The sequence below is a fragment of the Mytilus californianus genome, unplaced genomic scaffold, assembly GCF_021869535.1.
Source record: "Mytilus californianus isolate M0D057914Y unplaced genomic scaffold, xbMytCali1.0.p SCAF_21, whole genome shotgun sequence".
NCBI classification, from domain to species: domain Eukaryota; kingdom Metazoa; phylum Mollusca; class Bivalvia; order Mytilida; family Mytilidae; genus Mytilus; species Mytilus californianus.
In genome coordinates this window covers 5,032,198-5,055,669 of record NW_026262670.1, presented here as the reverse complement: position 1 = coordinate 5,055,669, position 23,472 = coordinate 5,032,198, and the positions used below count along the sequence as shown (strand labels likewise).

The window sequence follows — 23,472 nt, the reverse complement described above, 5'->3', positions numbered from 1 at the left end:
GAACCCTTACGAATTTTTCTTCAAATGTCCTGTTCCAAGTCAGGCATATGGCAGTTGGTATCGAATAATCTGTTTCTTTGTATGTTAATGTTTGTTTTTGTAGCAGTTCAGTGTTTCTGTTATTCCGTTGTGTTCCTCTTATAGTTGATGCGTTTCCCACGGTTTTGGTTTGTGACCCGGATTTGTTTCAGTTACTAGTAAATCGATTGATGACTATTGAATAGCGGTATACTATAGTTGCCTTTATTTAATATCTTTATTGTGAGCAGTTACGCACTATCACGACAATCGTGAAAGTAAATGCAAGCTCTGGAATATTGTATCAACTTGGAGATATATACTGGACAAGAAGATGCCGCGAAATCGCGTTACAATTGGGCAAGTGTTTAAATAAAGAGTTTTATTTAATTTTGCGGGCAGTACGTCGACTGAACATGCAAAGACAAATTTAGGAAATGCAAAACCCTACATGTATACGTCATATCATAAATATTCCGACTTGTTATTGTTTCAGAGGAGTTGAGGCTCAATGAAATCGGTCTCCTCCTTTAATAGTATAGATATGCAGGTGTTGCTATAATGTTGCTACATAGAAATGAAAAGTTTATAATTGGTTAGTAAGGAGTGTTTTTATGGGTTGATTTATGCTCATCTCTTTTGTCGTAAAACTTGTTCTCAACCAACCCTCATCGTCGATTTCAAGATAAGTGGTAGAGTAAACTATATCTGTTGAGTCTTTTTTTTTTAAATTTCAATGGGAAATACGAGTCCAACATTGTGACAAATTTGGCACTATTCAGCGAAATGGCATCATCTATATAGTGGAAAGTGAAGTTTCAAGATAATGGCAGCATCTTTTCAGTCGTCATCAGAAGCTCTTGCATGAATTCATCCTCGTATGAAAAATGAACTAGTCATTCAAGCTATTCAGAAAGTCTAGTTGTAACTAGAATCGTTGCGTATTAATGGATTTTTTTCTTCAAAATTATTCTTATTTGATGAATTAATGCATTTAAACAATGAACAACGCAATTTAAGCAATCAAGAAGTCAAGTTTTATAATGTGTTCACTGGTTTTTAAATTCTTTTAAATTTCAATTTTCATCAATTTATTTTTATTTAGTTTTGACTAAATTTTCAATTTATTTTTCACATTAAATAAATAAAAGGTTTCTCCACTACATCAATATTTATAATGAAGTTACAAATCAAACAATTAGAAAAGTCAAAAGATGTTTATTTCAGTCTGGTAGTTACAATGCAGATTGCAATCTCTTAGTTTCACCCCCTTTATTTCAAGCAATAGTATGATTCGCACACATATTTTTTTACTTTAAATTTTTCAGATTCTTAAGAATTTGTTTATTAAATCTTATATTGACCACATACAATGTTTAAATAGGAAAAAATGCTGAAAAGCTGTTTTTTCGCAGATGGCGGTATTTTGGGCAACTGCATGAGTTGTTATGATTTGCTGTTTGATTAGAAGTAAGCATAATTTAAGAAATTTATGATGTCAAAAACTTCTTTGATAGTTATTACAAGGTTTTACTTAGTTTTAAGTGATTAGCAGTTGCATCAGAAAGAAAAATTTGGGTTTTCACACATTTTGTTAACTTTTACTCGAATTTCAGGAAACATGTGCTGTCTATCAAAAACACGTTTTAAATATTTTAAAATGCATTTGATTAATGACCGTTAATCTCTCTGCTAAAAGTTTAAATGGTTTGCATATGTGAATTAAGTATATAAAAGTCATATTATGCAATCAAGCTGAAATCTTAGAAAATATGCACTTATTCGTCCTTGGCCTTTGATCTTGATTTGACGGAAATTGCACCGTACGATTTTTTTACGACCGGGCAAAACAGATAGTACAGATGTGTAGCTTTCAAATGATATATAATTTAGCCGTGTGTTAGGTGGGTGCATTAAAAATATAATTTTATGGTTAAAGTCACTCGCCTAATATACCTCCCATAAAAATGATGGAAACATAAAAAATAAACATGATGGCAAACACACCTACAAGGTATGAGTGCTCTCTGTCAAATGATCTCAGAGTTGCATTCACAAGGTGTCATTGTTGGGGTTGGTAAAAAATTGTCAAGACCCATTACTCATCTAAAAATGGTTGAGTCAAAAGACAGTACAATATGGTCAAAGACACATATTAAATGGAAAACAGTCGAACCAAGGAACAAAGCTTTCTGTCAAACTATGTCAGAGGAGTTGCATTCACAATGTGTCATTGTTGTGATATTAAGAAAGTCCCAAATATGATCAGTCCCTTAACTCCCTTAAAAATTGTTGAATCAAAATGACAGAATAATATGGTCAATTACACATCATAACAGACAAACTACCAAGTATGAGAGCTATCTGTCAAACTCTGTTTTTAGGGTTGCGTCCACATTTATTTTGGTAAGACAGTCACAGTCCAAAAAAGGGTGAAAATCCCATAACATTGAAGAAATAGTCAAATCAGAATGATGGTATGAAAAGGTCCATTATACATGGGAGGACATAGTTTTACCAAGTATCAGAGCTTACAGTAAAACATCTCCAAGGAGTTGCGTTCACAAAGTAAAGACCTGCCATCTACCCCGATTTATGGGGGATATCCCCCTTGAGAGGTGTTGACCTGAATTTTGAACTTCCTTCTAATATATCAACTGAACACCTCAAAACAGGCATTCAAATGAGTCACAAGGGTATGTAAGCACACATTTACTCATTCAGACAATATAGTAGTAGATTAAAGGGGCACTAGCTGTCAAATTCATGTTCACCGATTTGAATTAAATTCACATATTTGATTTATAACAATATAAAACTTTTATCCAAACTATTAAAAGTCTAAAATAAACAGTTAACAGGACATGGGCATGATAACAAGTAGCTTCGTTTCGTGTGTATTTTAGTCTAGAAGCCATCTAATTAACTATCGAGTTGACCTCCAAAGTCATCCGATGACCATGTAAGCGATGTAAACATAAATAAAGATATAAAAAGATTAAGCGAACTCATGCTATTGGATTTTTCTAGGTATGTAAAATTTCGTATTATAGATTAAAAATATATGTTTATCATCGTTTTTACCTGTATAAGAATGATTTTTTTGTGGATCGGATCAGTCAATCAAATGATTTACCTTTGTTTCACTTTCAATGTTGAAATATTTTTACTTTAAATAACTTTACACATGCAATTCACGTGTTATCCATCTCTAGCTAAGGGGTTAAATTGAGGTTCACATGAATACGGATTCAATGAGGTCGAATTATTCACTTGTAAGTGAATAATTCATCATCAATGTTTCTTAGCTTATTTTGACAAAATTGAACCATACTGGCGGCTAAAAGCGAATAATTATTTCACTATTTCACTTTCATTAATGATTGAACAAAAAAAATCATAAATTAGATTTTTTATATATCTCGTAGCTAGTGCCCCTTTAAAAACACTTATGACAATGTGTAAAGAAGAGCATTAGGTCATTTCCTTACAATAGTAAGAACAAGAGTTCACACGTTGAAACGTCTTACCTGTTGTACTGTTCATGATCGGTCTTACCTTGAAAGTCTTTTAAATGAAAATTTTACTACACAAATCACATAACCTGATGGTTTTCAATGATCTATGGACATGTAGAACATATGTTTACCTTGCAAGGATTCCATTGACCAAATAGTATTATCCCAATATTCATGATAAGTGAAATGTTTACATGACAAAAAGATATACAGTATTTAAAACAGTAACTGTCCAGAACCATGAAAATAAGTGCAGGGACAATGGTCTTATGACTGAAAGAAAGAAACTTTGTTACATAAGGCATTTATAAACAAGGTATGAAGCATCCAGGTCTTTTACCTTCTGAATATAAAGCTTCATACAAAATAGTTTACGCCACCACAGCTGCCGGATTGTAATCCCTATGTCTCGAATAAGTCGCAGGTGTAACAATAAACTGCTTCGCTGAGCGCAGCTGGATACGCCCGCAGAGGTCCAACCCTGAACAGTTGGGGCAAAAATGGACACAATATTCAAGCTTGATACCGGTCTGAATTTGGATTGTAATTAAATATTTGACATATTATAGGTTTCTGAATAAATGAAGTCAAAGAACTTGAAATTGGTCATATGAATTGAATTTATATTCAATTAAAGATTTCTTGCTGTTGTGCAAGACACTGTGCTGTTGCACAATACTTAGTAAATCTGTTGCCGGACTATAAACAAACAATAACTCCTCAATGTTAAATCAGAAATTTATAAAAAACTAAAGGGAGGTTATCTTAATAGATATAAATCAGTCATCAAAGTTTAATGAAAACTGCTCTAAGCACTTTAAGGATATTGTCCAAAAACTTGAAAATCCCCCTTTTTGTAATGAATAAAACCCCATAAATCGGAAACGTATGGTCTAAAATTTATAATAAAATGCTCCGCAGGGCGCAGCTTGATACGACCGCAGAGGTCGAACCCTGAACAGTTGGGGCAAGTATGGACACAACATTCAAGCTTGATACAGCTCTGAATTTGGATTGTGATTAAATATTTGACACAGCATAGGTTTCTGACACAGAATGAATGTGGTCTAAGAACTTAAAAATTTTAAATTGGACATTCACCTATTATGGTCCAATATCCAAAATCTAAATACATGGTTAGATTCAGCATATCAAAGAACCCCAAGAATTCAATTTTGATGAAATCAAACAAAGTTTAATTTTGGACCCTTTTGACCTCAATGTGGACAAAGTTGATAACGGGGCCCAAAAATCTAAATACATGGTTAGATTCAGCATATCAAAGAACCCCATATATTCAATTTTTGTTGAAATCAAACAAAGTTTAATTTTGGACCCCGATTTGGACCAACTTGAAAACTGGGCCCATAATCAAAAAGCTAAATACATGTTTAGATTCAGCATATCAAAGAACACTAAAAATTCAATTTTTGTTAAAATCAAACTAAGTTTAATTTTGGACCCTTTGGACCTTAATGTAGACCAATTTGAAAACGGAACCAAAAATTAAGAATCTAAATACACGGTTAGATTCGGCATATCAAAGAACCCCAATAATTCAATTTTTGATGAAATCAAACAAAGTTAAATTTTGGACCCTTTGGACCTCAATGTGGACCAATTTAAAAACGGGGCCCAAAATCCAAAAACTTAATACACGGTTATATTCAGCATATTGAAAAACCCCAAGAATTCAAGAATAAAACCCCATTGAAATTGATCAAGAAATAAGCAATTTATAAGAAGTATCTTCGTTTGCACAATACTGTGCAATTGAATATTTCTTGCTATTGCGCAATACTGTACAATTGACAATTTCTTGCTATTGCGCAATATTGTGCTATTGGATATTTCTTGCTATTGCGCAATACTGTGCAATTGAAGATTTCTTGCTATTGCACAATACTGTGCAATTGAAGATTTCTTGCTATTGTGCAATACTGTGCAATTGAAAATTTCTTGCTATTGCACAATACTTATTATATAAAAATTTACACATCCTGTTTGGTGTGTATCTCCTACCATATCATTATTATTTGCTTTTAAATATAAATCAGAAATAACCAACTTAAAATGGAAAATTTTAAAAGAAAAAAAAAATGAAAAAAAGAAAAAAAAAGAAAAAAAAAAATCCCCCCCCCCCCCAAATTTTTTGAACCCCCTTATGATTCATCACCCCAAACTCAATCTTAGCCTTCCCTTTGTGGTATTGTACCTTGCAGTACAATTTCAGAGAGATCCATACACTTGAACACAAGTTATTGTCTTGAAACTAGAAAAATGCTTATTTTTGGCCCTTTTTGGCCCCCAATTCCTAAACGTTTCAGGCAATTACCCCCGAACTCAATTCCAGCTTTCCCTTTGTGATATGAAACCTTGTAGTACAATTTCAGAAATATCCAAACACTTACACACAAGTTATTGTCATGAAACTAGAAAAATGCTTGTTTTTTGCCCCTTTTTTGGCCCCTAATTCCTAAAATTTTGAGGCAATTATCCCCAAAATCAATTACAGCCTTCCCTTTGTGATATGGAACCTTGTGGTTCAATGTCAGAGAGATCCATACACTTACACACAAGTTATTGTCTGAAAGTTACAAAAATGGTTATTTTTGGCCCCTTTTGGGCCCCTAATTCCTTAACTGTTGGTACCATAACCCCCAAAATCAATCCCAACCTTCCTTTCGTGGTATTGAACCTTATGGTAAAATTTCATGGAGATCCATTCACTTAAACTAAAGTTAGAGTGCGAAAACCAATGTGTCTTCGGACGACGCCGGACGACGCCAGACGACGACGACGACGACGACGACGACGCCAACGTCATACCAATATACGACCAAAAAATTTTAAATTTTTGCGGTCGTATAAAAATCAAAAGGGAGCTCATGTCGATAGAAATAAACAATTCACCAAAGTTTCTTGCAAATTGGTGAAATTGTTTTTGAGTTATTGTCCACAAACTGGAAAATCCCCCCTTTTTTAATGAATAAAACCCCAAAACTCGGAAACGGTAAATCCGAAATTTATAAAATAACGAAAGGGAGCTCACGTCAATAGATATAAACAATTCACCAAAGTTTCATGCATATTGGTTAAAGTGTTTTTGAGTTAATGTCCGACATGTTGACGACGGACGGACGGACAGACGGACGGACAGACGGACAACGGTATACCATAATACGTCCCGTAAACGGGCGTATAAAAACAGTCCAATAAAATTCATCAAATCAAACTGACTGTATGGTCAATATTTTAGGATAATAGGGCATTGAAAAAGTCCAATAAAAACAGGCCAAAAATAAAAATCAATGAAAGGAGAAACAACAATAACAAACATTACAACTAGCAAGCTTAAGGATGAACAACATGAACTCCACCATAAACCTGGCGTTTTTACAAAGTGTCCTGGAAAGTAAGTAGTTCCTGTTCCAAAAATATTCCTACCAAGAATGCAAGCTTTTTTTTTTGGTCTATGAGTACTGCTGTTTTGATATTATTTGAGGGTGTGAGCTGCACGGGACAATTGGTATAATTTTCGTCCCATTTTTTTCAGCCTATTCTGTCCAAGATTTAACAGGTTGAAAAGGAACATTATTTCTCATAAGTACAAAAATTAATAAATTGTTGACACAGAAATATGTCTTGCCTTGCATAAAAATCAGAAAAAGACAATCTGATGGACAGCAACATTGCTTATCAATTCAGTCGCTGGACCATGATCTAGTGGACAGGACCTGAAAATGGTCGACAAACTGAGATGTACAGACAGTAATGTTACTTAATAGAACTTATTGTTGTCTATTGAAAGTAGACCCTAGCAATCTAACTTAAACAGAACACTTAACATTGAAAATTGCTTATCAATTCAAAGTCATTGGACCATGACCTAGGGGCAGGGCCTCAAAATAGTCATCAAACTAATATGAACTGATAGTAATACGACTTCATAGAAAATATCATTGATCCATCACAAGTAGTTCCTATCATACTGACTTAAGCAGAAAACTTAACAATTGTTTTCTGTCACCGTCGCTGTCGCCAGAAAAGCAATCCCTATGTGTCGCTTGCTGCAACTTTAGTAGCAGGCGAGATAAAAAACCAAAAATGTGCCAGTTAATAAACTGAGAATAGGATGACCTTTACGATGAACTGATTAGTTATGAACAGGCCATACATATATATGTTAATATAAAACCTACCTGAGGATGTTTTGAGATATCAAATTCTTCTCCATACCTGAAAATTATAATGATAGTTTTTTTTAAATTACATTGTAATTCAATCCATTCAAATGACACCTTTTGTTTTCCCCACACTGACATCCTTCATACGGATGAGAATTCAAACTCACATATATTTTGTAAGTGACCAATTTAGTGCAGTTTCACAGTTAACTTTAACAGTTAACTTTAAAAGATTCAGTATTGCATTTCTTTTGATTAGCCATGATATTCCCTGATCAAGAGTCAGACTATAAGTTAATAACATCTTCATTGATCTGACATGTAGGTTTAAAGTCTATTTCAGTGGAAAGCAAAAAAAAATAATCAACAAGAAACACTACAGCAAAGTAGACTCTATAATTATAAGAGGTTTACAGGGTAAATGTTTGACTAATACCATTCTGATTTGGTGGACTTTTATTGAGTATTTTTTTTATGAAATCACCAGATGTTTGCATGTCATGGGCAACAGGACAAACGCCACTAGTAGAACAGAAACTGTTCATCCTTTGAAGGATCTCGAGAGTATATCCCTATTTGATGGGATTCTTCAGAAACTATTTACCCTTTAAAGGCTCTCTAGAGTTTATCGCTATTTGATGGGGTTCTTCAGAAACTGTTTACCCTTTGAAGGATCACCAGAGTTTATGCCTATTTGACGGGGTTCTTCAGAAACTATTCACCCTTTGAAGGATCACCACAGTGTATCGCTATTTGATGGGGTTCTTCGGAAACTGTTTACCCTTTGATGGATCATCAGAGTTTATCACTATTTGGTCGGGTTCTTCAGAAACTGTTTACCCTTTGAAGGATCACCAGAGTTTATGCCTATTTGACGGGGTTCTTCAGAAACTATTTACCCTTTGAAGGATCATCAGAGTTTATCCCTATTTGATGGGATTCTTCAGAAACTGTTTACCCTTGATGGATCACCAGAGTTTATCCCTATTTGATGGGATTCTTCAGAAACTGTTTACCCTTGATGGATCACCAGAGTTTATGCCTATTTGATGGGGTTCTTCAGAATCTGTCTACCCTTTGAAGGATCACCAGAGTTTATGCCTATTTGATGGGGTTCTTCAGAAACTGTCTACCCTTTGAAGGATCACCAGAGTGTATGCCTATTTGATGGGGTTCTTCAGAAACTGTCTATCCTTTGAAGGATCACCAGAGTTTATGCCTATTTGATGGGGTTCTTCAGAAACTGTCTACCCTTTGAAGGATCACCAGAGTTTATGCCTATTTGATGGGGTTCTTCAGAAACTGTCTACCCTTTGAAGGATCACCAGAGTTTATGCCTATTTGATGGGGTTCTTCAGAAACTGTCTACCCTTTGAAGGATCACCAGAGTTTATGCCTTTTTGATGGGGTTCTTCAGAAACTGTCTACCCTTTGAAGGATCACCAGAGTTTATCCCTATTTGATGGGGTTCTCCAGAAACTGTTTACCCTTTGAAGGATCACCAGAGTTTATTCCTATTTGACGGGTCTTCAGAAACTATATACCCTTTGAAGGATCACCAGAGTTTATGCCTATTTGATAGGATTCTTCGGAAAATGTTTACCCTTAAATTACCCTTCGAATGATCAGCAGAGTTTATGCCTATTTGATGGGATTCTTCGGAAACAGTTTACCCTTTGAAGTGTATCGCTATTTGACAGGGTTCTTCGGAAACTGTTTACCCTTTGAAGTATATCGCTATTTGACGGGGTTCTTCAGAAACTGTCTATCCTTTGAAGGATCACCAGAGTTTATGCCTTTTTGATGGGGTTCTTCAGAAACTGTCTACCCTTTGAAGGATCATCAGAGTTTATGCCTTTTTGGTGGGGTTCTTCAGAAACTGTCTACCCTTTGAAGTATATCGCTATTTGACGGGGTTCTTCAGAAACTGTCTACCCTTTGAAGTATATCGCTATTTGACGGGGTTCTTCGGAAACTGTTTACCCTTTGAAGGATCACCAGAGTTTATCCCTATTTGATGGGGTTCTCCAGAAACTGTTTACCCTTTGAAGGATCATCAGAGTTTATGCCTATTTGATGGGGTTCTTCGGAAACTGTTTACCCTTGATGGATCACCAGAGTTTATCCCTATTTGATGGGATTCTTCAGAAACTGTTTACCCTTTGAAGGATCACCAGAGTTTATCCCTATTTGATGGGGTTCTCCAGAAACTGTTTACCCTTTGAAGGATCACCAGAGTTTATTCCTATTTGACGGGTCTTCAGAAACTGTATACCCTTTGAAGGATCACCAGAGTTTATGCCTATTTGACAGGGTTCTTCGGAAAATGTTTACCCTTAAATTACCCTTCGAATGATCAGCAGAGTTTTTGCCTATTTGATGGGATTCTTTGGAAACAGTTTACCCTTTGAAGTATATCGCTATTTGACAGGGTTCTTAGGAAACTGTTTACCCTTTGAAGTATATCGCTATTTGACGGGGTTCTTCAGAAACTGTTTACCCTTTGAAGGATCACCAGAGTTTATGCCTTTTTGACGGGGTTTGGAAACTGTTTACCCTTTGAAGTATATCTCTATTTGATGGGATTCTTAGGTAACTGTTTACCCTTTGAAGTATATCTCTATTTGACAAGGTTCTTCAGAAACTGTTTACCCTTTGAAGTATATCGCTATTTGACGGGGTTCTTCGGAAACTGTTTACCCTTTGAAGTATATCTCTATTTGACAGGGTTCTTCGGAAACTGTTTACCCTTTGAAGTATATCTCTATTTGGCGGGGTTCTTCAGACACTGTTTACCCTTTGAAGGATCACCAGAGTTTGTGCCTATTTGATGGGATTCTTCAGAAACTGTTTACCCTTTGAAGGATCACCAGAGTTTATGCCTATTTGATGGGATTCTTCGGAAACTGTTTACCCTTTGAATTTTATCTCTATTTGATGAGATTCTTAGGTAACTGTTTACCCTTTGAAGTATATCGCTATTTGACGGGGTTCTTCAGACACTCTTTACCCTTTGAAGGATCACCAGAGTTTGTGCCTATTTGATGGGATTCTTCGGAAACTGTTTACCCTTTGAAGGATCACCAGAGTTTATGCCTATTTGATGGGATTCTTCGGAAACTGTTTACCCTTTGAATTTTATCTCTATTTGATGAGATTCTTAGGTAACTGTTTACCCTCTGAAGTATATTGGTATTTGACAGGGTTCTTCGGAAACCGTTTACCCTTTGAAGTATATCGCTATTTGACGGGGTTCTTTAGAAACTGTTTACCCTTTGAATTATATCGCTATTTGACGGGGTTCTTCAGAAACTGTTTACCCTTTGAAGGATCACCAGAGTTTATGCCTATTTGATCGGATTCTTCGGAAACTGTTTAACCTTTGAAGTATATCACTATTTGAAGGGTTCTTCGGAAACTGTTTACCCTTTGCAGTATATCTCTATTTGAAGGGTTCTTCGGAAACTGTTTCCCCATTGAAGTATATCTCTATTTGAAGGGTTCTTCGGAAAATGTTTACCTTTTGAAGTATATCGCTATTTGACAGGGTTCTTCAGAAACTGTTTACCCTTTGAAGTATATCACTATTTGATGGGGTTCTGCAGAAACTGTTTACCCTTTGAAGGATCACCAGAGTTTATCCCTATTTGATGGGATTCTTCAGAAACTGTTTACCCTTTGAAGTTTCTCTCTATTTGATGGGATTCTTAGGTAACTGTTTACCCTTTGAAGTATATCTCTATTTGACAGGGTTCTTCGGAAACTGTTAACCCTTTGAAGTATATTGCTATTTGACAGGGTTCTTTAGAAACTTTTTACCCTTTGAAGTATATCGCTATTTGAAGGGTTCTTCAGAAACTGTTTACCCTTTGAAGTATATCGCTATTTGACAGGGTTCTTCAGAAACTGTTTACCCTTTGAAGTATATCGATATTTGACGGGGTTCTTCAGAAACTGTTTACCCTTTGAAGTATATCGCTATTTGACAGGGTTCTTCAGAAACTGTTTACCCTTTGAAGTATATCGATATTTGACGGGGTTCTTCAGAAACTGTTTACCCTTTGAAGTATATCACTATTTGAAGGGTTCTTCAGAAACTGTTTACCCTTTGAAGTATATCGCTATTTGACAGGGTTCTTCAGAAACTGTTTACCCTTTGAAGTATATCACTATTTGAAGGGTTCTTCAGAAACTGTTTACCCTTTGAAGTATATCGCTATTTGACAGGGTTCTTCAGAAACTGTTTACCCTTTGAAGTATATCACTATTTGATGGGGTTCTTCAGAAACTGTTTACCCTTTGAAGTATATCGCTATTTGACAGTGTTCTTCAGAAACTGTTTACCTTTTGAAGTATATCGCTATTTGACAGGGTTCTTCAGAAACTGTTTACCCTTTGAAGTATATCGCTATTTGACAGGGTTCTTTAGAAACTGTTTACCCTTTGAAGTATATCGCTATTTGACGGGGTTCTTCTGAAACTGTTTACCCTTTGAAGTATATCGCTATTTGACGGGGTTTTTCAGAAACTGTTTACCCTTTGAAGTAAATCACTATTTGATGGGGTTCTTGTTGCTCAATCTATTCTAGGTGGTGTTTTGTTGACGTGTCTCCCTTTTTTTCCCCCAGCTTCCTACACCAATTGTCTCCCTTTTCCCCCCCAGCTTCCTCCACCAATATGAAATTGCCATTGTGATATAGCCAAGAGTGATGAAAGTGGCTTTGATCACCAACAAATATCTTCATTTACTTTTACTTAAGTGTTTTTGATAGCCCTTGGTTTTTTTAAAGAATATTATAGTATATACATAACAATGCTACAACTACTTAAAAAGATCTGGGAAGAAGAAGAAATACCAGATGATTGGAGTAAAGGGCTTTTAGTGAAAATCCCCAAAAAAGGTAACAAGTCACTTTGCAACAACTGGAGAGGTATCATTTTATTGTCCATACCAAGCAAACTGTTCTGTAGCACCATCCTTAGCAGAATGAAAAATGAAGTCGATAAGATATTAAGAGATAAACAAGCTGACTTCAGACAAGAAAGATCATGTGTAGACCAAATAACCACATTGAGAATTGTTATTGAACAGACAATAGAATGGCAGACAACACTTTACCTAAATTTTGAGGATTTCCAGAGAGCTTTTGATAGCATTGACCATCAGGTCTTCTGGAACATTCTGGGACACTATGGAATTCCACAAAAGATCATCAAAATGATAAAACTGCTATACGACCAATTTTCCTGTCAAGTTATACACGGTGGAACTATGACCGAACCATTCCCCATTACAACTGGGGTACGTCAAGGTTGTCTTCTCTCTCCGCTCCTTTTCCTAATAGTAGTTGACTGGGTTGGTAAATCAGCCTACAAAGATCCAAAAGGCATTGGATGGACTTCCACAACACGTCTTGAAGACCTAGAATTTGCCGATGACATTTGTACACTATCCCATCACTTCCAAGATGCACAACATCAGACCAAAAGTCTTGAAACAGTAGCAAAACAAACAGGCTTATACATCAACACACAGAAAACTAAATCAATGAGGCTAAATACAAACCAGCAAGATTGTCTTAAGATCGACGAATCTACTGTTGAAGATGTACAACAATTCACTTACCTTGGAAGTATTGTCAGTACATCAGGAGGCAGACGAAGACATATCGGGAAGAAAAAAGAAAGCACAACAGGTATTTTCCATGCTTAAACCCGTTTGGAGGAGTAATGCTTTAAGAACTAGCACAAAGTTAAGGATATTTACCACCAATGTCAAATCTGTACTCTTATACAGATCAGAAACCTGGAGAGAAACAGCTGCATCTATCAAATCAATCCAAACTTTTGTCAATAAATGTTTGAGAAACATCCTCAACATCAGATGGCCAAACAAAATATCCAACAATGAGTTATGGAGAAGAACCAAACAACAGCCGACAACTCAGATAATAAGAACAAGAAAGTGGAAGTGGATCGGGCATACCCTCAGAAAAAAAGACACAAATATCATCAAGCAAGCCCTAGAATGGAACCCCGAAGGACATCGAAAAAGGGGGAGGCCAAAAAACACCTGGCGCAGGGGACTAACAACAGAGCTGAGTAACATTGGGAAGACCTGGAAAGAAACAAAACGAACAGCCATGGACAGGAAGAAATGGAGAGAAACTGTAGTCGCCCTATGTCCCCCTAGGGACGAAGTGGATTAAGTCAAGTAAGTCATAAATAACAAATAGCTGAGAAGGTGTTAGAGTAGATTATTATTAGAATAATTTCTTTTACACGGAGAAACAGTCTGTTCTATTATCCTCTCAGCCGTGTGTTATTTAATTTATTATACTGAACGTTCTGTTATTACTGCCCATTAAATTTTAAATTAAAGTGATAAACTATGATGTCTCGTACATTTGAAAATGGCTGTACCAAGTCAGGAATATGACAGTTGTTGGCCATTCGTTTGATGTGTTTTATCATGATTTTGCCATTTGATAAGGGACTTTCCGTTTTGAATTTTCCTTAGAGTTCAGTACTTTTGTGATTTTACTTTTTACATAACAACAATCAGTAATTAATTAAGCGCACAATTATCAAGCATCTCTGTGAATGGTAATAGGGTATAAGCCATTGTATAGAGTAAATTATCTCCTTCTTATAAACAAATCAAAATCTGGAATTTTAACATGAAGTATAGTAAATGAAAATAGCTTGATAATACAACTCTTTCCCAAAAACTATTTATACTCACCCTTTACACTTCAGTTTTAAATTTTCTTTATCAAATTCTGTTATTTCAACAACCTGTAAAACAAAGCATACTGAAATTTCAGATAATTCTGCATGTACTTATCATTGCGATTAGTTTACAATGAAACGACAATAATGAGAGTTTAATTATTATGATTTTCGTCACAATTTTTAGGCAAAAGTAGAAACACCCCAAACACTTCTGAAAGAAATGAAAAGATGATTGCTACTTTTAAAAATTTTAACCAGTCATTCTGTATTGAAATAGAAGTTTCCTTCATAATATTAGTGCCAAGATTTATCATATAGTGTTCTAACATTTATCATAAAGTGTTCTAATATTTATCATATAGTGTTTTAACATTTATCATTTAGTGTTCTAACATTTATCTTAAAGTGATCTAACATTCATCGTATAGTGTTCTAACATTTATCATAAAGTGGTCTAACATTTATCATATAGTGTTCTAACATTTATCATACAGTGGTCTAACATTTATCATAAAGTGTTCTAACATTTATCATTTAGTGTTCTAACATTTATCATAAAGTGTTCCAACATTTATCATATAGTGTTCTAACATTTATCTTAAAAGTGTTCTAACATTTATCATAAAGTGTTCTAACATTTATCATATAGTGTTCAAATATTCATCATTTAGTGTTCTAACATTTATCATAGTGTTCTAACATTTATCATACAGTATTCTAGCATTTATCATATATTTATATATCAGTAGTTAGACTTACCCTAGGGATAAAGAAGGGTTCAGCAGAAAATAAAAACAGCCATTCATCTAAAAAGTGAAATAACAGATTTTCCATGTCATCAGCTGAAAAAAGAAGAAAATTGTAATAAAAAACTTGCACACAGGTTGTCTTGCTTACTAATAAACTCATCATAGATACCAGGATTAAACATCTTAAGGGCACAGCTTGATACAACCACAGAGGTCAAACCATTAACAGTTGTGGCAAGTATGGACACTACATTAAGGGCACAGCTTGATACAACCACAGAGGTCAAACCATTAACAGTTGGGGCAAGTATGGACACTACATTCAAGCTTAATACAGCTCCGGATTTGGATTGTGATTAAATATTTGATACAGCATACACAAGTTTCTGAAATAAATGTGGTCAAAGAACTGGTAAATTTGAAATTGGACTTTTCCCTACGATGGTTAAATGTGTTTTTTTTTTTGCTGTGCATATACTGATTTTGTGTCATGGATGAATACCCCATATCCTTTGTTTTTTCTATTATATCAATGAAATGTTATGTCAACATCAAAATATCTGACTACTGCATTAAAAATTTTGAGGTCCCAATGTCTTGTTCACACATACTCATATTCCACATTACTGGGGTCATGACCTTACCTTCCACTTCTATTTCCTGTGTATCTGTCATTTCTACACGACTGTAGTCTGTTGTCATATAACCAAACATGGCTGTTGCACATTGTTCAAATGCTTCTTTTAAATTATCTCCCCCTGAAAATCTCAAGTTAAGGAAAACATTTATATTTAACCATTCACTACAATATAGAACATGTAAAATTACATTTCTATTTGATATGTCTGCATAGTGAATTAAAGGTGACCTATAAAGTCTTACTATCACAGAACTATTGGCCTTAGACTTTACAATTACTGCAATAACCATGACAACCTCCATCAGAAATAACAGCAATACAAGAGCTATTATCTTGACATGTTTTTTTTCTGGTGTATAACATCTGCATTTGTTTGATGTACTCAAAAACTTATCCAACTTTTATACTTATTCCATTGTCCATTCTATTGAATATCCCTTTTTTAAGACGACTTGTATCATACATTGTATATTTAATCTGCTCTTTGTGAATGTTTCAAATAAATGTACCAGTAATACAAAAAAAGTATTTCTGCATACTTTTTTGCTTATAGAACATTTACAAGTAAAAAAATATGGGGTAAACATCATCTACATGTAGGAAATGGCGAATTTGTCACATACCAGTGGCTAAATAGATTCATTTGCGCCATGCCAAGTTTCAAGCATCTTCTCCATAGTCATAAAAAGGCTGTTGAGTTCTGTGCATGTAGATTCAGATGTATTACATAATCCAACAACAACCAATAACTCTCCATACCTATGATGTATTCCATAATCCCCACAACAACCAATAACTCTCCATACCTATGATGTATTACATAATCCCCACAACAACCAATAACTCTCCAAACCTATGATGTATTACATAATCCCCACAACAACCAATAACTCCCCATACCTATGATGTATTACATAATCCCCACAACAACCAATAACTCTCCATACCTATGATGTATTTATATTGTTAGGTAACAAAAGGATACATGCATGCAACCTAAAACATATATATAAATAATTAGTTATATCTAATCATGATTAAGTTTAAAACTTACAAAATGAAAGAAAATAAAATTTCCATATAAGAAATTGTTCAATAACCCATGATTGCAAATGATATTATCTACTGTTGTTGAATAGGGAAAAACAAATATCTAATTAATAGTGTAAGTAACCAGCTGCACTTTGAGCAAATGACAGCTGGAAAATGAACCATTAGATGAATTTGAATATTCGTTTTATGTCCCTTTTGGTCATAAAGACCACCATGTGTTTAGACATAGGTTGAATCGTTTCTGATGAAGGTAAATAAAGAAAAGCATTTCAAAAACAGCAATTAATTTATGATCACTTTTTTGTTGTTGTGACGCTAGAAATCTATGAGAAAATATTTGATATCCTTTAATGATGGCTAAACTGCATACCAATGTATTTGGTACGGTTCAATACATTTGACCCAAGCTTTAACTTTTCAAGATTGATACAGAAAAATTAAGTAAACATTCTATAGAATAAAATTCAGAATGGAAATGGGGAATATGTCAAAGAGACAACAACCCGACCAAAGAGCAGAAAACAGCGGAAGGCCACCAATGGGTCTTCATGCAGCGAGAAAATCCCGCACCTGGAGGTGGTCCTCAGCTGGCCCCTAAATAAAAATGTGTACTAGTTCAGTGAAAATGGAGTCAAAGGTTTGTGTAACTCAGTTAATAAAGGTTCGTGTGTAACTCAGTTAAAGGTTTGTGTAACTCAGTTTATAAAGGTTCGTGTGTAACTCCTTTAAAAGTTTGTGTTACTCAGTTAATAAAGGTTTGTGTAACTCAGTTTATAAAGGTTCGTGTGTAACTCATTTAAAAGTTTATGCAACTCAGTTAATAAAGGTTTGTGCAACTCAGTTAATAAAGGTTTGCGCAACCCAGTCAATAAAGGTCCGTGTGTAACTCAGTTAATAAAGGTTATACTTACTGCACATCAGCTGTATGATCGAGATCTGAAAACAAATACAAACTCATTACAACGTGTATATACGTGTAACTACATCAGCTGTATGATCTAGATCTGAAAACAAATACAAACTCATTACAACGTGTATATACGTGTAACTACATCAGCTGTATGATCTAGATCTGAAAACAAATACAAACTCATTACAATGTGTATATATGTACATGTATGTATTACTACATCAGCTGTATGAACTAGATCTGAAAACAAATACAAACTCATTACAACGTGTATATACGTGTAACTACATCAGCTGTATGATCTAGATCTGAAAACAAATACAAACTCATTACAATGTATATATATATATATGTATGTATAACTACATCAGCTGTATGATCTAGATCTGAAAACAAATACAAACTCATTACAATGTGTATATTATGTGTAACTAACAATGGGTATATTATATATATGTAACTAACAATGTGTATATTATTTGTAACTAAAATGTGTATATACTATGTGTAACAAACAAAGTGTATATATTATGTGTATTACTAACAATGTGTATATTATGTGTAACTATAACAATGTGTATATTATATGTAACTATAACAATGTTTATATTATGTGTCACTATTAAATGTATATATTATGTGTAACTTAACAATGTGTATATTATGCCTAACTATACTCATGCTTAAACAATAAGTTCTGTAAGCCTAGCTCATAAATTAATGACCACCTGCTTCAATAAAATGCTCCGCTGGGGCACAGCTTGATACGACCGCAGAGGTCGAACCCTGAACAGTTGGGGCAAGTATGGACACAACATTCAAGCTTGATACAGCACTGAATTTGGATTGTAATTAAATATTTTTGACACAGCATAGGTTTCTGACACAGAATGAATGGGGTCTAAGAACTTAAATTTTTTTAATTTACCTATTCAAACCATATCATTATTATTTGCTTTTATATATAAATCAGAAATAACCAATTTAAAAATTGAAAATTTTAAAGAAAAAAACGAAAAAAAAATCCCCCCCCCAAAATTATTTGAACCCCCTTATGATTCATCACCCCAAAACTCAATCCCAGCCTTCCCTTTGTGGTATGGTACCTTGCAGTATAATTTCAGAGAGATCCATACACTTGAACACAAGTTATTGTCTGGAAACTAGAAAAATGCTTGTTTTTTTGCCCCTTTTTGGCCCCAAATTCCTAAACGTTTACGGCAATTACCCCCAAACTCAAACCCAGCTTTCCCTTTGTGATATGGAACCTTGTAGTACAATTTCATAAAGATCCATACACTTACACACAAGTTATTGTCCTGAAACTAGAAAAATGCTTGTTTTTTTGCCCTTTTATGGCCCCTAATTACTAAAATTTTGAGGGAATTACCCCCAAAATCAATCCCAGCCTTCCCTTTGTGGTATGGTACCTTGCAGTACAATTTCAGAGAGATCCATACACTTGAACACAAGTTATTGTCTGGAAACTAGAAAAATGCTTGTTTTTTGGCCCCAAATTCCTAAATGTTTAGGGCAATTACCCCCAAACTCAATTCCAGCTTTCCCTTTGTGATATGGAACCTTGTGGTACAATGTCAGAGAGATCCATACACTAACACACAAGTTATGTCTGGAAGTTACAAGAATGCTTATTTTTGGCCCCTTTTTGGCCCCTTATTCCTTAACTGTGGGTACCATAACCCCCAAAATCAATCCCCACCTTCCTTTTGTGGTATTGAACCTTATGGTAAAATTTCATTGAGATCCATTTACTTAAACTAAAGCTAGAGTGCGAAAACTAATGTGTCTTCGGACGATGACGGCAATGACAACATCATACCAATATACGACCACAAAAATTTTTTTGCAGTCGTATAAAAACTAGAGGCTCTAAAGATCCAGCGTCACTCACCTGGATCGATATGCGTCTTCAAATTTGACCTTTGTTGGATTTGGCTATTATTTTTAGGTCCTTTATGGTCAAATAACTCTTCATATTTTTCAGTATTAATACATCCTTGTCTTACAAATTATATTTAGCTTTGAGCGTTCCTGATAATGATATGGTTAATGCATAACAGAGATTCCAACACATAAAATTTATAAAGTGTTACATTCATTTTTTTATAGCACTGATCGAGTCTATACCCACTACAAGGTGGACCGTTAGTTCCCATGGGTATTAGTTTATAGCACTGATCGAGTCTATACCGCTACAAGGTGGACCGTTAGTCCCAATGGGTATTAGTTTATAGCACTGATCGAGTCTATACCCACTACAAGGTGGACCGTTAGTTCCCATGGGTATTAGTTTATAGCACTGATCGAGTCTATACCGCTACAAGGTGGACTGTTAGTCCCCATGGGTATTAGTTTATAGCACTGATCGAGTCTATACCCACTACAAGGTGGACCGTTAGTCCCCATGGGTATTAGTTTATAGCACTGATCGAGTCTATACCCGCTACAAGGTGGACCCTTAGTCCCCATGGGTATCATATCATTAGTTCAGTATTCAGTGCTTTGGTACTGACATGATTTATAACAGACATTTCTAAATTTTCTGTTATAAATTTATAAATTAATAAGAAATAAGGTTCCATTTCCTACGTCATGTACATGTACATTTAGGAGCTGAGTTGAAAATATTCATCACATTAACGGAGCTGCAGGAATGAATAGTTAGAATATCTATACCATCATTTTTTCATTACAACCATAGGGTGCCCCAGTTTCCAGTTCTTGAATCCACTAGTCTTCCTTTTGACTATGGAAGGGTTTTGCAAGATGAGGATTGTTAGTCCTGTCTGTGGTATATTTTTTATTAGTCCTATGGTATATTTTTGATTAGTCCTGTGGTATATTTTTTATTAGTCCTGTGGTATATTTTATTGATTAGTCCTGTGGTATATTTTTTTTATTAGTCCTGTGGTATATATTTTTGATTAGTCCTGTGGTATATTTTTGATTAGTCCTGTGGTATATTTTTGATTAGTCCTGTGGTATATATTTTTGATTAGTCCTGTGGTATATTTTTGATTAGTCCTGTGGTATATTTTTGATTAGTCCTGTGGTATATATTTTTTATTAGTCCTGTGGTATATTTTTGATTAGTCCTGTGGTATATTTTTGATTAGTCCTGTGGTATATATTTTTGATTAGTCCTATGGTATATTTTTTTGATTAGTCCTATGGTATATTTTTTATTAGTCCTGTGGTATATTTTTGATTAGTCCTATGGTATATATTTTTGATTAGTCCTATGGTATATTTTTTATTAGTCCTATGGTATATTTTTTATTAGTCCTGTGGTATATATTTTTGATTAGTCCTGTGGTATATATATTTGATTAGTCCTGTGGTATATATTTTTGATTAGTCCTGTGGTATATATTTTTGATTAGTCTTATGGTATATTTTTTATTAGTCCTGTGGTATATTTTTGATTAGTCCTGTGGTATATATTTTTGATTAGTCCTATGGTATATATTTTTGATTAGTCCTATGGTATATTTTTTATTAGTCCTGCGGTATATTTTTGATTAGTCCTGTGGTATATTTTTTTGATTAGTCCTATGGTATATTTTTTATTAGTCCTGTGGTATATTTTTGATTAGTCCTGTGGTATATTTTTTTATTAGTCCTGTGGTATATTTTTTATTAGTCCTGTGGTATATATTTTTGATTAGTCCTATGGTATGCAGATCCTTTATCCCCCTCAGCCCCCTTATTTAAAGAACTTGGGTGGATGACAGTTGACAATAGAATCAAATACCACAAATATTTACTTCTATATAAATGTATGCGTATGGAAGCTCCAATGTACCTAGTTCAAAAGTTTAAACTGAAATCAGATAATAATCCTTACTCCTTTAGAGGTGTCACTCAAGGTAATCTGATAGTTCCTAAGCCAAAAGCTGAGCTATTTAAGAAATCTTTTGTTTATTCTGGATCAGTGTTATGGAATGGACTACCACACAAAATGCGTAAAGCTCAAAACACTTATACTTTTAAACAAAGTATCAAGAAGTACTTAACACAGTCCTGATAAGATTATGTTTTCTACAATGTATTAATTTGTATATTCTTTTATTTTTATTTTTATTTGATTTTTTGACTACATGTGCATCTTGAACAGCCTTATATCTTATCATGTTAGTAATATTACATTGAACTAATTGACTGTAAATTAACTATGTGTAAATATCTGTTTTTGATTGTATTGTAATTTGTATGTGAGGGCCTCGGGGAAGATTAGTTTATTGTAACTAGCTGAGTTTACCCTCTTTAAATAAAGAATTTATTATTATTATTATTATTATATGAATTAAATTAATGGTTTACTTTTACAAATTGTGGCTTGGATGGAGATTTGTCTCATTGGCACTCATATCACATCTTCTTATATCTATGTGTGTGTATATAGCGCTGTATATTTAGGTTTTCAGTAGCTAAAACCAAATAACAGAATTGACTATTTTCAAAATGTATTTATACACAAGTCCTGCAGTTGGTTAATTCAACTTTAACAATTTATTTGTTTTATAAATATCTTTATAGGATATATTCCATATTCAATTATTTTAAAATGTATCATTTTTATATGCCGGTCAAAATTTTGACGGGACGTATTATGGTTTACAAATGTCATCTGTCCGTCTGTCTGTCTGTCTGTCCGGCTGTCTGTCCGGCGTAAACATGTCGCACTGTAACTTGAGAACGACTTATCCAAATTTCATGAAACTTAACATAGTTGTTTCTTATGATGGTCAAACGATCTGTATACCTTTTGGTGAAAATAAGATTAAAACTTTTTGAGTTACTGGACTTAGTAACTAAAACAGGTGTGTGGTTTTTTTTCACATGTCACGCCGTATCTCAAAAACAATTTATGATTATTGCTTAAAACTTTACACACTTCTTAGTTATATTAATCTTAAGATCTGTATACTTTTTCGTGATGATTCAAAATTTTATTTTTGAGTTATTGAGTATATATTTAATTTTGTAAAAAAAGGGGAGGGGTTTTTCACATGTCGTGTCTTATCTCAAAAATGATTTATGATTATTGCTTAAAATTTTACACACTTCTTAGTTATATTAATCTAAAGATCTGTATACTTTTTGGTTTTGATTCAAAATTTTATTTTAGAGATATTGATTTATTTTTTTTTTAAAAAGGGGGGGTTTCACATGTCACGACGTATCTCAAAAACGATTTATGATTATTGCTTAAAATTTTACACACTTCTTAGTTATATTAATCTAAAGATCTGTATATTTTTTGGTTTTGATTCAAAATTTTATTTTAGAGATATTGAGTTTTTTGTAAAAAAAAAGGGGGGGTTTTTGCATGTCGCGCCGTATGTCAGAAACTATTTATGATTATTGCATAAAAATTCACACACAAGACGATGGGTGTATCATGCGCTCATGGCGCAGTTGTTTATTCAAATAACCAATCACATTCAGTAATGAATCCGGTTCCTTAACTGGAAGAAGAAGAAATTGTTTCCATAAAATTCGGTGTGAGCCAAGGCTCCGTGTTGAAGGCCGTGTTGAAAGCAAATACACAGAAAAACTTCAGCAATCCAATAAATATGAATATTACAATTAGTGACAATTTAAAAGCATATGATTTTATAGATTTGCAAAGAAAAAT

At 34.2% G+C, this 23,472-nt stretch overlaps 1 protein-coding gene across 1 annotated transcript in view; it reads right to left on the bottom strand.

Moving 5' to 3' along the window:
* LOC127732017 (protein archease-like) overlaps positions 1 to 23,472 on the bottom strand; it is a 36,662-nt gene that overhangs the window by 11,315 nt on the left and 1,875 nt on the right. Inside the window, exons 2-7 of the mRNA XM_052241066.1 lie at positions 17,812 to 17,836; positions 16,833 to 16,843; positions 15,852 to 15,965; positions 15,218 to 15,300; positions 14,469 to 14,521; positions 7,739 to 7,775 (exon numbers count right to left, since the gene is read on the bottom strand). Of these exons, the coding sequence (XP_052097026.1) occupies positions 7,739 to 7,775; positions 14,469 to 14,521; positions 15,218 to 15,300; positions 15,852 to 15,965; positions 16,833 to 16,843; positions 17,812 to 17,836 (323 nt within the window). The remainder of the gene's footprint in view (positions 1 to 7,738; positions 7,776 to 14,468; positions 14,522 to 15,217; positions 15,301 to 15,851; positions 15,966 to 16,832; positions 16,844 to 17,811; positions 17,837 to 23,472) is intronic.